At 39.5% G+C, this 11,330-nt stretch overlaps 1 protein-coding gene across 3 annotated transcripts; it reads left to right on the top strand.

Moving 5' to 3' along the window:
• The first annotated feature begins 535 nt into the window (after nt 1–535).
• Nucleotides 536–9,813, top strand: LOC118782126 (hepatoma-derived growth factor-related protein 3-like). Of its 3 annotated transcripts, none has more exons than XM_036535385.1 (6): nt 536–568; nt 5,387–5,463; nt 6,129–6,267; nt 6,623–6,784; nt 8,320–8,460; nt 8,969–9,813. In XM_036535385.1, the coding sequence occupies exons 1-6, from the start codon at nt 545–547 to the stop codon at nt 8,993–8,995; spliced, it is 570 nt and encodes a 189-aa protein (XP_036391278.1). In that variant the 5' UTR covers nt 536–544; the 3' UTR covers nt 8,996–9,813. The 3 variants fall into 3 exon arrangements, with proteins under 3 accessions (XP_036391278.1, XP_036391277.1, XP_036391276.1); XM_036535384.1 differs by lacking the exon at nt 536–568 and adding an exon at nt 809–1,207 and having other exon boundaries at nt 8,323–8,460; XM_036535383.1 differs by lacking the exon at nt 536–568 and adding an exon at nt 809–1,207.
• Nucleotides 9,814–11,330: the final 1,517 nt, after the last annotated feature.

Raw genomic sequence — 11,330 nt, 5'->3', positions numbered from 1 at the left:
CAACTAGCCAATCCAATTTTCAAATTCGAGAGCACACATTTTCCCCTTATTTCATTGTCATTGTCATTGTCACCACAGTCCTTCCGTTGCATTAGATGTATTTACAAGCGTTTGAAGTCCTTGAAAAATAAAGATTTATTTTACTATGTGGCAAAGATTGCCTCTTGAAGCTATCAGAGGTAATGCAACCTACCCGATGCGGTCAAATTTGCAGGTGAATTTTCAGGAACATTGCGAGGAAACAAGTGATTCGTTTATAGTATTGTGGGCTAAGTGCACGTTAACGTTAACAGTGTTTGAACGCGTGTAATTACTCATATTCTAATTTACATATACATTTTGACTGGAGTCATTTCCCAGTAACTTATGGTATTTTAGTTCTTTCTTGAGCCGCCAAGACAGATTTATCCATCTCAAACTCGGTGGGTGAATGATGAAATTAACTGTATTCTACCAGACATTTCTATAACATTAAGTAACACATCAAACTATTATAAAGTTAACATAAAATGGCACATGTCAATGTGGACAACATGAAGGATGTATGTTTCTTGGGATGTTTTTAGAGGTAAGCCGTTGACTATATGCTTTAGATCTTTTAAAATTTCTGAAACTACTGAAGGTATTCCATTTGTATAATATATTTTAAATACACCAACAGCATGTTAACAATTCGGACTAAAAAAATGAACCACGTACGAATGAATGTTATTACTGTGGGAGTGAGAGTCAAATGTGAAAGGTCCCTGACCGAACACTTATACCGAAAAGAATCCATATTTTTCGTGTTCAACGGCCCACGTTTCAAATGAACCAGCAGCGGCCACAGGACCGCGTTATCGTACATGGAGTGGTAAAACAGAGCTTGCGAAGACCGCGATTTCAGATTTACACAGCGATTCGCTTCTGATTTCTTGCTGCTTTTGTCAAAATTTGGCATCTTCGTGTTTGGTAAATAGGAAGAAAGCCATATTAGAGGCCTTGTCTTTATTTGTTTACTTATTTATTTATATCCATAAAAGAAAAGCTGCTGTCTTGCTATCAAAACACTCGTAGTGGTTCATTTCCTTAAAGGGTCCTGTTGGAAAACATAAATAGCAGCGAAATCTAGTTTACAGTAATAATGGCTCGTCCACGGCCTCGAGAGTACAAAGCTGGAGATCTGGTTTTTGCGAAAATGAAGGGATATCCACACTGGCCAGCGAGGGTGAGTAGGCTATATGCTGTAGCCGGGCCGAGAAACGGGGAGGCGGGGTTGCTTGGAACAATGTAACCGGCGTTGGGGGACGGGAGGTGCCGTCGGGCTTCTCCGTCGTTTTTACATCTTAGCATTTTCTTAAAATCAAACTGTGCGTTATTACGCATTGATCTTTACCAGACCCATAGCATTTCATACCATGATAGATCAATACACCACAATTCGTATAGTAAAGTCTGAGAGAATACGCTACATTTTGTGGGCATTCCTCGCTTAGCAGTTCCGATGGTGTGTAGTGAAAGTATATGCTGAGCTGATGTTGTTTTACAGTACGTTTCTCCATTTTACGTGTTTTCCAGGTGGTGGAGGAGGAACAAATTCACTGAAACATGTCATATTTAGGTTTTGTGTTTAAAAAGACACTATCTTTGGTGGTGTTGCGGAGATGGTGCCCGTGCTGCTACGTACTGTTAAACAGAGAGAAGAATGCGCAAGCTGGTGCGTTCAGTAGGACAGCGAAGGTCCCCGATTCTCAAGCGACAAAACCTCCTTTCACCCTCAGTTGGTCACAGTATTTGCTTTCACTAGACTGGTTAATTGGCCCACGTAGTATCCTGAAGAATGTGTTTGATGCTTTTAAAATGTATTTCTCACTTTCTCCAGCAAGGGAAGAGGTTTAAATTTGTATGTTTAGTTAAAATTCTGTTGTAAATGAAAGAGTTTATTTTGGGCAAGGGGAGGATTTTTTTAAATTTTACTAACATTCACGGAAGGAAGCGTAAGCAAACGTCATTTAACTGTTGCTGAGAGGAAAAAAAACTGAGGTTGTGACAACAGTGGCAAAATAAACTCTTGGGCAACCCAAAGTTCATTAAGCTCAAAACACTGAATGACCAGCTGTACTACTGTAATACTAACAGTAGTGAACAACACGCAACAGTGTCTGCCTATGTATCTATTATCTATCTGCTTTGTATCTATCTACTTGAATTTTAAGAATCAGATATACTCAGTAACATTTATTAAAATGCCATTGGTTATATGTGACTATGGGAAATGTTGCGTTAGAGTCATTTAAGGTGAAATTAACGCTACTTGCTGTAGACACGGACGGTCTACTAACCTTTTTATATGTTGGATTATGCTCGTTTAGTACCACTTCGTGTTTTTACTATATTGTGTGGCAGAAACAAAGACGCGGTTTCGGGGTATTGTTTAACAGTCACTATTGGATATGTGCATCATGTTTTCAAGGGCATGTTGGCCTGTTGACTGAAAATATTAGTAGCTATAGTTATAGTTATTCAGGTTCAGTCCATGCCACCCCTCTTTTAGTACTAAAAAACTGAAAAGAACAGAATAAAAAACTATATTAATCTCCTTGAATGGAAACACATTGCCACCGGCAGAAAACATTAGAGATCTACAAATGATAACATAAAATTATGCTTAAGGTGTATGTAGAGTGATCCTGTTTTTAATCTGTGTCCTACTTCTACTTATAGAAATAATATTAGAAGTATTTTTGATAATTGGCTTTTAAATAATTCCTTTAAAATTCTCAGTATGCATGTACAGTGTATACCAAATTGTGCTGTTGCATACCACAATTCACATCAGCTGTGAAGTTGAACTAAGTAGTCTTTTGTGTTGGCATTTTGCCATGGCTAAAGGTGCATCTCACAGTGGTTGAATACTGTGTATGATGATGTTAAAGTAATTGTACTATCTGAGCCATTGAGAATATGGGTGTTCTAAATGTATCAGATCAGCTCAGATTGCATCTGCATTGTAATGAAAATATGTGATGTCCCAGGGTCAGTAAGCAGGTGGCTGCCAGTGAGCTGGGCCTCCTTTATAAAATAACTAATTTTGAGTTTTGCCATGTAATCTTAACCAGAACTGATTGCAACATACAAAAACGGCAATTTACTCACATGTACAAAGGACATCATATCTGCAAGTCATACATTCATAAATATACACTGAAAATATGTCTACCATTAATGTCATTAGTATCACAGTGAATTTTCTTGTACTATTGCTTGTTGGCTTTTATCATTAGCAAAAGCCACTCACTGGTTATAACTGTGGTGAATAGTTGCTGTTCAATAGATGTTATGGAATGCTCATGACACTTTGTTCCAAGCTTACCTCCTGCAGAAACTGAGATAAACATGTCTCATTGAAAACATTTGTCTGTAATTTATTTACTTGAATTATGCAAACTTCAGAATATTTCTCTGCATTAGTTGGTGTGTGTACATGTGTATTGCTTTGTGCATATGTAGAAGTGTATGCGCAGTTTCAGTTGAGTTGTGGTTCATAACTACATATACACAGTATCATTCTAAAATGTAACCAACAATACAGAAAGAGAATATATCTAAATAAAAAATGTTAAACATTCAAAAACTGCAAATTACTCATATGTACAGAGAATACAAAAATACAGAGTCTTTAAGATAGTAAATACACAGTTCAAAATAGGTTTGCAATTAATATCAATATCGAAATTAAGCCAAGTCACAAAAACAATTTGGGACACATCACTAGGATAGCTATCAAGTGTTTTCCAGATCCTTTCACATCACATATAAAGTGTTGGGAAAAAAACAAGCAACCATAGGCGTATATAATATATCAACTTACATGAAGCTGGCATGCACACAGTCCATAACTGATCTATGACACCACATCAGATTTCACTCAACTGAGGTGGGTGCTGAGGTGCAAGAAGCTAGGAAAGGTATCCATCCAGTTTCTAGGAACCAAGGTGTAGTAGTCTGAATAGGTGGATGTTATGTTTAAGTGGAAAATGCGAGGAAATTCTGCCATTCTAATGGGTGCAGGAAGCTTATCCCACCACCCCCTTTGGCTGTAAAGAAAGGGGTGAGATTACAATGTCCATTTTAGGACATTCTCAGTGATGTACCTCTGTCTGGGTTCTGCAACAGAAAAAAACAGTGCTCTCCAGCCTCAGGTCTGTATTCCAGTTCAGCTCGATTTCACCTCCGGAAAGTCCCTCTTGACACTACCACAGGAAAAAGACTTGATACTCCAACCCAGTGTCCACCCTCGGACTGTGGACAGCCTGTCTCGTTTGCACATGTCATAAAATGGAAAAGCCATATCCACTCCCTCCTTAGCACTGAGCACCCACTTTCTATGTGATAAAAAGTCAAACTCATGCCGAGCGAGGTCTATTTCATAAAAACAAGAAGGTGGAGCACTAGCTCCAGAGCAGCTCAGTTGGTAAAAGTGCTTGTTGCTTCAATTGCAGTCTGGGCCCTATAGCCAGGGCTTGATCCTGACTGTCATCTGCTGATGATGACCAGGAGCCTACAGCAGTGGAACAAATTGGCATTTTCAGTCTAGCAGCTGTGGTTTGCCTATGTAAAGCTGCATATAAAGTGTCCTCCTCTCACTCAGGGCTGTGCAAAATTGGCAAGGGGACCAAGAGGTTTTTAGAAGTGATGGTGGCATCACATATTCCAGATGAGAGCATGTGTGTGTTTGCGCCCAGTCAGTAGAGAGTTGAAATTAAATAAACGTTCAGGAACTGAAATACCAATATGGACAAAATGAATGTGAAAAACATTTGTTTTACATGGTAATCCTGAATCCTAAATTTTCAGTTTGAGACTAGCAATATAACAGTTTAAATGCTGCATTGTTTATAATTCACCTCATTGGGCTGTCTACATTGAACCGTAGGGCAGTCAATTGTAAACACTGCTTAATTTGCAAAAAATGGTATGAAATGGTTTTCTAAGCATTGACAATTGGCACTTCTTAATCAGATGCATATCACAGAGATGCATATTAGTTTAAACCTTGAAATATGGCCATCAACAATCCCACAGTGCACCAGGAAGCAAACACAAGATGATAGGTAAATCTCCCTGAGTTTAATTGAGCAACTCATGGGTGTCTGAACAAGTGGCAAGGTAACAAGGGGACTCTAGCCAACCCACTCACCCCAACCCTGGGGGACACCAGGGCTCAAACCTTCAACACACAAACACTTCAACACATGTGAAGGGAAGTATTTTTAAATTGGGCTTTGAGTACAAAAAGGTGTGACCCTGTGTGGAACATGCTAGAAACTTGAAACAGTCTCTTCCCAAATAAAAATTATGATCCTGACTGATTCTTTTTTTATATATTTTCTGATTTATTGAACAGATTGATGAACTCCCGGAAGGAGCCGTCAAGCCACCTGCTAATAAATACCCCATATTCTTCTTCGGTACTCATGAAACGTATGCACATGCATTTTTATGTTGTGTTTTCAAAGAATTAGTAGTAATTCACTTTAGCTGATGAACTCAAAAAGCTGTTTGATGTCAGGTTGTTTCATACGGGGCTGTTCCGCTGTTGAGTGAAATCTGAGCCGCGTTCAGCAGAAACAGTGGCACACAAAGGGTGCAGTGTGGCGCTACTGAGAATTGTAGTCCAGAGCTTGAGCTGAATTGTGATGTATGTTTAACTTGAGACTACACCTCCCAAAATGTTTCATGGCCCTGAGAAAACAGACTTGGGAAATTGTCAGCCTAAGGGCTAATGCATGTATTGACTTGATCCGCATGGGACATTGTTGAGCTAAGGCATTCCCTTTCGCATGAGTGAAAATAAGCTGCTTAGGTATGATAAAAACACTTATTGAGTGCAATTTGGCATTTGTAGTTTGATTTTGTCATAGCTGAAAAATTCACCTGATATGCATGCAATGTAATTCAATAACAGCTTAACTCATTGAAAATAGTCATTGTATGTATATCTGTATGGGGACTCTCATGTAAGTGTCTAACAGAAATGCAGCTAAGAAATCACATTGAGCAGATATTACAAGTACACCAACATGGGGTCAAACTGTATTTGCCACTGCATGCTTTAACTTAACATTTTTGCCCTCCTGCAACTGCAGGGCATTCCTGGGTCCCAAGGATCTACTTCCATACAAGGATTATAAAGAGAAATTTGGCAAGCCCAACAAGAGAAAAGGCTTCAACGAGGGCCTGTGGGAGATTGAGAACAATCCTGGTGTCAAGTTCACTGGCTACCAGGTGAGACATGAGACATGATTGGGTGTGTTTTGTAATTTGGGGCCAGTTAGAGTATACTCATGAGATACAATCATGAGCCAGAAGACAACACCAAAAATGCCCTCCTTGCCAGCATGTCCAAGCATATAAAATGGCCAAAACAGAACAATGTTGTAATGAATATGGGAAAGTAGAGCTAGGTGGCAGTGTAAACAATGGATTTGGCAAAACTTGGTGGTGATGCAAGTGACACTTACTAGCTGGTGTAGGGTGGTGATGATGTACGTGATTATGTAATAAAGCTAAAAGATGGGCTTGGTGATAATGCAAGTGATGATGCGAAGGCTGAATATGTGACTGTGTGCTGTTTGTGAAGGCCATTCTTCAGCAGAGCTCCTCGGAAACAGAAGCCGAGGGGGTCAACGCTGCCGATAGGAGCAGCGGGGGAGAAGAGGGCGAGTCCATAGACGAGGAAGACAAGGGCAAGCCCAAGGGGGATAAGGCTGGATCCAAGCGGAAAAAGACAGTTTCATCCAAGGTACAGACATTGAGACCCTCAAACATGTTCAGAAAGGGAGGACCTATCCCTATTACCCCTCCCACCCCTCAGGAGATGCATGTAGGGCAGAGCCAGGTAGAGCCAGTGATTTTAAACTTGGAGGGTGGTTCTCCTCAGGTTCTTTTAATCTTGGACATTGGCAAAAGATTTAACACTTTACCTCTTTGTCAGTCATGAAACGGTATGGTTTGGCTTAAAGTTTCCCTACGGGGGCACTTCTGCTGGTCAAGGTATTTAACCCATGATTACCTTAGTAAATATCCAGCCCAATAAATGGATAACATGTCAAAAAAGTAAGACATGTAAGTCACTCTGGATAAGAGCATCTGCTAAATGCCAATAATGTAGTTTAATGTAAACATACCACATAGCACTGTAGGGACAATAATCAGAAAATGTAAAACATATGGAAGGGTTGCAACCTTGCCAGGAAGAGGATGCAAGTTATCTTCAGACTTAGATCCCATCGAAAACCTGTGGTCTGAACTGAAGAGGGCAGTCCATAAGCCAAACCCAAAGATAGCAATGATCCTGAAAAGTTCTGCATGGAGGAATGGTCAAAATCCCTCCAAATGTGTTCTCTAACCTATAAAAAATTGTAGGAAATGATCTTTGTCATCTTTGCCAGGGGTGGTTGCAGAAAGCATCAAACCAGGGGTGCCAATAATTGTGAAACCTGGCTTTTTTTTTTGAAAAATGTAAGACTTTGCTTGATTCCATTGAATCATTTATAAAGCACATTGTTTTACTCGTGTTGGAAGATTAAATTAATGTCAATAACTGTATTATTTTTTAGTTTACAGCATTTTTGTGCATATTTTACAGGCTGATAGTAATTCCAGACCTGACTGTAGTTATGGCTCTTTCATTTTACCATAGCTTTACAAATATAACTCTTCAAAGCTAGAGTTATGAGTAAAAGTTACATGGGTAAAAAGTAGGTAAAAGTGAAGAGGAGGTGAAGTGGGCAAAAATGTGGTTGACCTGCCCTGTCTCCCCAATAAAAAATAAACTTTGGTACAGTACTTCTCCACTGTTTATTAACGTAGCAACCATGGTTGCTTAGAAACTGTGTTGCCTTACATGAATACACTTCCTACAGAGTGCAGTATTAGAAAATATTCTCTTTATGAATCTGGTATTTGATGTTAGAATATAGTGCGATTTCACTTTCCTTCATAATTCACACTTGAGCTGCTTACTTCTGCTTACAGGTGCTGTATCTGCAGGAGGCTACATGTGTGTGTTGTACCTCCAACTGCTATTCTACATAAAGCACAATTCTTAGGATTATTTCTGTGCAAATTTAAATCATGGACTTCTAAATGGAAATATTTATATGAAGGGAGCCACTGGTGAATGGTATAGCAGAGAGGGCGTGATTTGGGACACAGTCTTACATTCTTGAAAGCCATAAATATGCAGGTCAGAGAGTAGACAAAAGTGGTTAATAGCATATTAGTCAAGATGTGACAGGGGTGCTGGCCAAAAACAAATTGATCTGTTTCTCCCAGAAGGCATCCAAGTTATCAAGGAAGTGCTCAGGTGATGAAGATGAGGAGAAGGATGGTGAAGAGGAAGACCAAAAGAGTGACTCAGAGACCGGAGACCCCAACAATGACAATGACATGCGAAATGCTTCAGAAAACAAGAAAGTGGGGTCCAAGGGGGTAATTTTTGACACAATAAACTTCTCTGTTGTTTCCTATGAAATTAATCCAGAACACATCTTTGTCCTATGCTGCCAACTGACAGTTCTATAGCAGTTTCTCATGGAGAGTTTGTTTCCAGCATTACCGACCTACATTATGCTGTTTAGCTTTAAAGGGAGAAAGAAACAAAAGAAAACACTAGTCAAATAATCGGATTTGACTGGTGTGTCATAAGTCATTGTAGGTGCAAATGTCACCACGGGGGGGACTAAACATTTCTTTGGGGAGTAAGGCTTTGATTTGAAGGCAGATTTGAAAGTCTGAGAGTGTGTTCCTGGTTTAGGAGGATTGTGGATTGTTTACTGATAAAACATATGCAGAACATGTTGTTGTTAAAGGAGCTGTTTATATAATTCACATCTAGAAAATCCAAAGGAAGTAATGAAGGTTCTCAGTCCTTATGGTCTTGTTTTCGTGCTGATTGAGTTTAATTTTTCCTGTTCTTTTTCAGACCCAGTTACTCAGAGAAGAACGCTAAATTTTGAGGAATCACTCTTAAGAGAAGTAATTAATTTTGGCTGTCAAGTGTCATTGAAATTGTGAATTTCTGATCGCTTTCCTCTCTCCATTTCATCCATCATCACAAACCAGGGATTTCGTCTGTTACATTTGTTCCTGTGAAGACAAAGCATTCATTATCCAAATATGGGATCAACTCAACGAGGAGGTCGAAGCAAACTGATCAGGTCTGAGGATGGCCAACAATGTTAATTTTCAATTTGTAAAGTTGTTCTCCAACATCAGTAACCCACACAATCCATAGAATCTGTTTTAGTCTGCCTCATTGCTTGTGTCTTGTTACATAAAACTACATCCCTATACAATGATAAAAGAAAATGGACTACCTGCTGGAATATATCTGTTGAAACTTGTGCACACTGCATTATGTCACTGTTTTATGTAATCAGAATAAAACTGAATTTAAAAATAAAAATTACAATAAATGTATGAAATATTGTTCACAGAGTTACACATTGTAACTTAATTATATATTATAATTATTTTACTGTAGAATATAGGATCTCTAGTATTCTACTAAACTCTAGGCCACTGCTCATCTTTTTACAAAACAATCTAACTCTTCAATGTCTGTGGAATGGTTTATGTTTCTAGTGCTTTTTATTGGCATGCCTGACAATTTGTACATATCCATTTGTCAGAGTAGTTCCTTTAGTTTTCCAGTTAACCTGCTTTTGAACATTAGCGTAGCACTGCCACAGTACCATGGTATCAGTGTGTTTGAGCTTGCTAAGGCACTTCTGTTCTCTTCATTAAAATCTCTTCATTATACTGCAATGTGACTGTGCTTTCATAATTAGTTTGGGTGAGTTTGACTGGGGGGAGGGATCCCACCAGTGGTCACATGTATTCTTCCAAAAGTAAGGCATTCCATCAATATTATACAAGTTGCCTTTTGCTTTGCTGTTTTTTTTCTCTTGTCACTACAAAGAATATATTCTATTTATTTTTATTAGCTGAAAAGCTGTGGAGAAATATAAACTCATTTAACTCTTGAGTGTCTGCAACATTTTTGATCTTTTTTGTGCTTGTGATTTGACATTTTACATTTCCCAGGTTTGTAGTTATAAATGTAAAAGGGGTTTTGCTGTTTATGAAGAAAAACATTTTACACAATAAAATCATTGGAATGCTAAGTGTGTTGTGAGCTTGATGGCGTGCATGAGAAAGCTCCCTCACACGAGGACAGGAAGTACGTTGGTGTGTGTCCCTGTGATCATTTTCATGGTAATCACTGTTTTCCTGTTTGTTTCGGAGCACACAGCAGAGCTGCTAGAAAAGATTAATGAGGCAGTCGCATGGCAACACTTCCTTCTAGATGCAGCAGAGGGCTCTGCTCTTATTTTTAGGTAGGCTAGCTGACATCCTGAAAAGATGGGTGCCTGCTCTTGGATGTCACCTGGGTCTTAAATTAGATAACCAAATTGTAGAATTCTTTCAAAGGAGCTGCCTGAGATGTACAGAATGAGCTCACAGCAGAAACCATTTCAAGGCCAACAACACTTAAAGTACCTTGCCATCAGGATTCTGTCAGAAATAGATTTTGGTTGACCTGTCTGTGTTGATATTCTCATTTTAACCTTTCATTCACTGGGGCGCACACCATCAAATAAGTGATTGCAGATGAAATGTGCTGCTGAGTAGACAGGAAGATATAAAAGAAGTGTTTACAGAGGACCTGCTAATACATTAGATACAACCCACAAGTTAAATACAGGCTTTGCACTGCAGACATGTCTCTATACCTGAACATAAGAGAACTGAACCTATCCTGATGTGTCTGCACAGCAATTACATCTCAGAAAAGTAATATAGAGGAGTGAGGGTTGGAGAGCTTGCTTGCTGGAGCTGAGAACCAAGTCTCTGGTGTCTGGCTCTGCTGATCCTGTAGCATGGCTGGAGTGCCCTGTTACAATGCAAAGCTCCTCCAAGCAACCTCACCTTGATTAACAGGTGATGATCACCACACTGCCTTCTCTTCTACGCCTGAGTATCCTGACATTCCCCACTCACTTGGTAGTATCCCAGCACTGATGCCAATGTTGCAAATTGAGGAGGTGTATCCTGACATGCCAGAGCCCAGGAGCTCACGCCACAACACAGTGATATAACAAGTTGAGTCCTGGACCTGAAATTGTCACTACAAAGGCACTTTCCTTATAAAGGGCTGGGCTGATGAGGAGATGGGATGCAGGTGGGCAGGCAGGCAGGTGGAGGCAATCAGGAAATCAGGTGGGCGGGGACAGGACGGAGAGCGGATTTATCCTGTCCAGGTTCTATTAAGAGCAGATTAG

This window comes from Megalops cyprinoides, chromosome 8, assembly GCF_013368585.1.
Source record: "Megalops cyprinoides isolate fMegCyp1 chromosome 8, fMegCyp1.pri, whole genome shotgun sequence".
Lineage (NCBI taxonomy): Eukaryota > Metazoa > Chordata > Actinopteri > Elopiformes > Megalopidae > Megalops > Megalops cyprinoides.
This window is presented reverse-complemented; position numbering and strand designations above follow the sequence as displayed.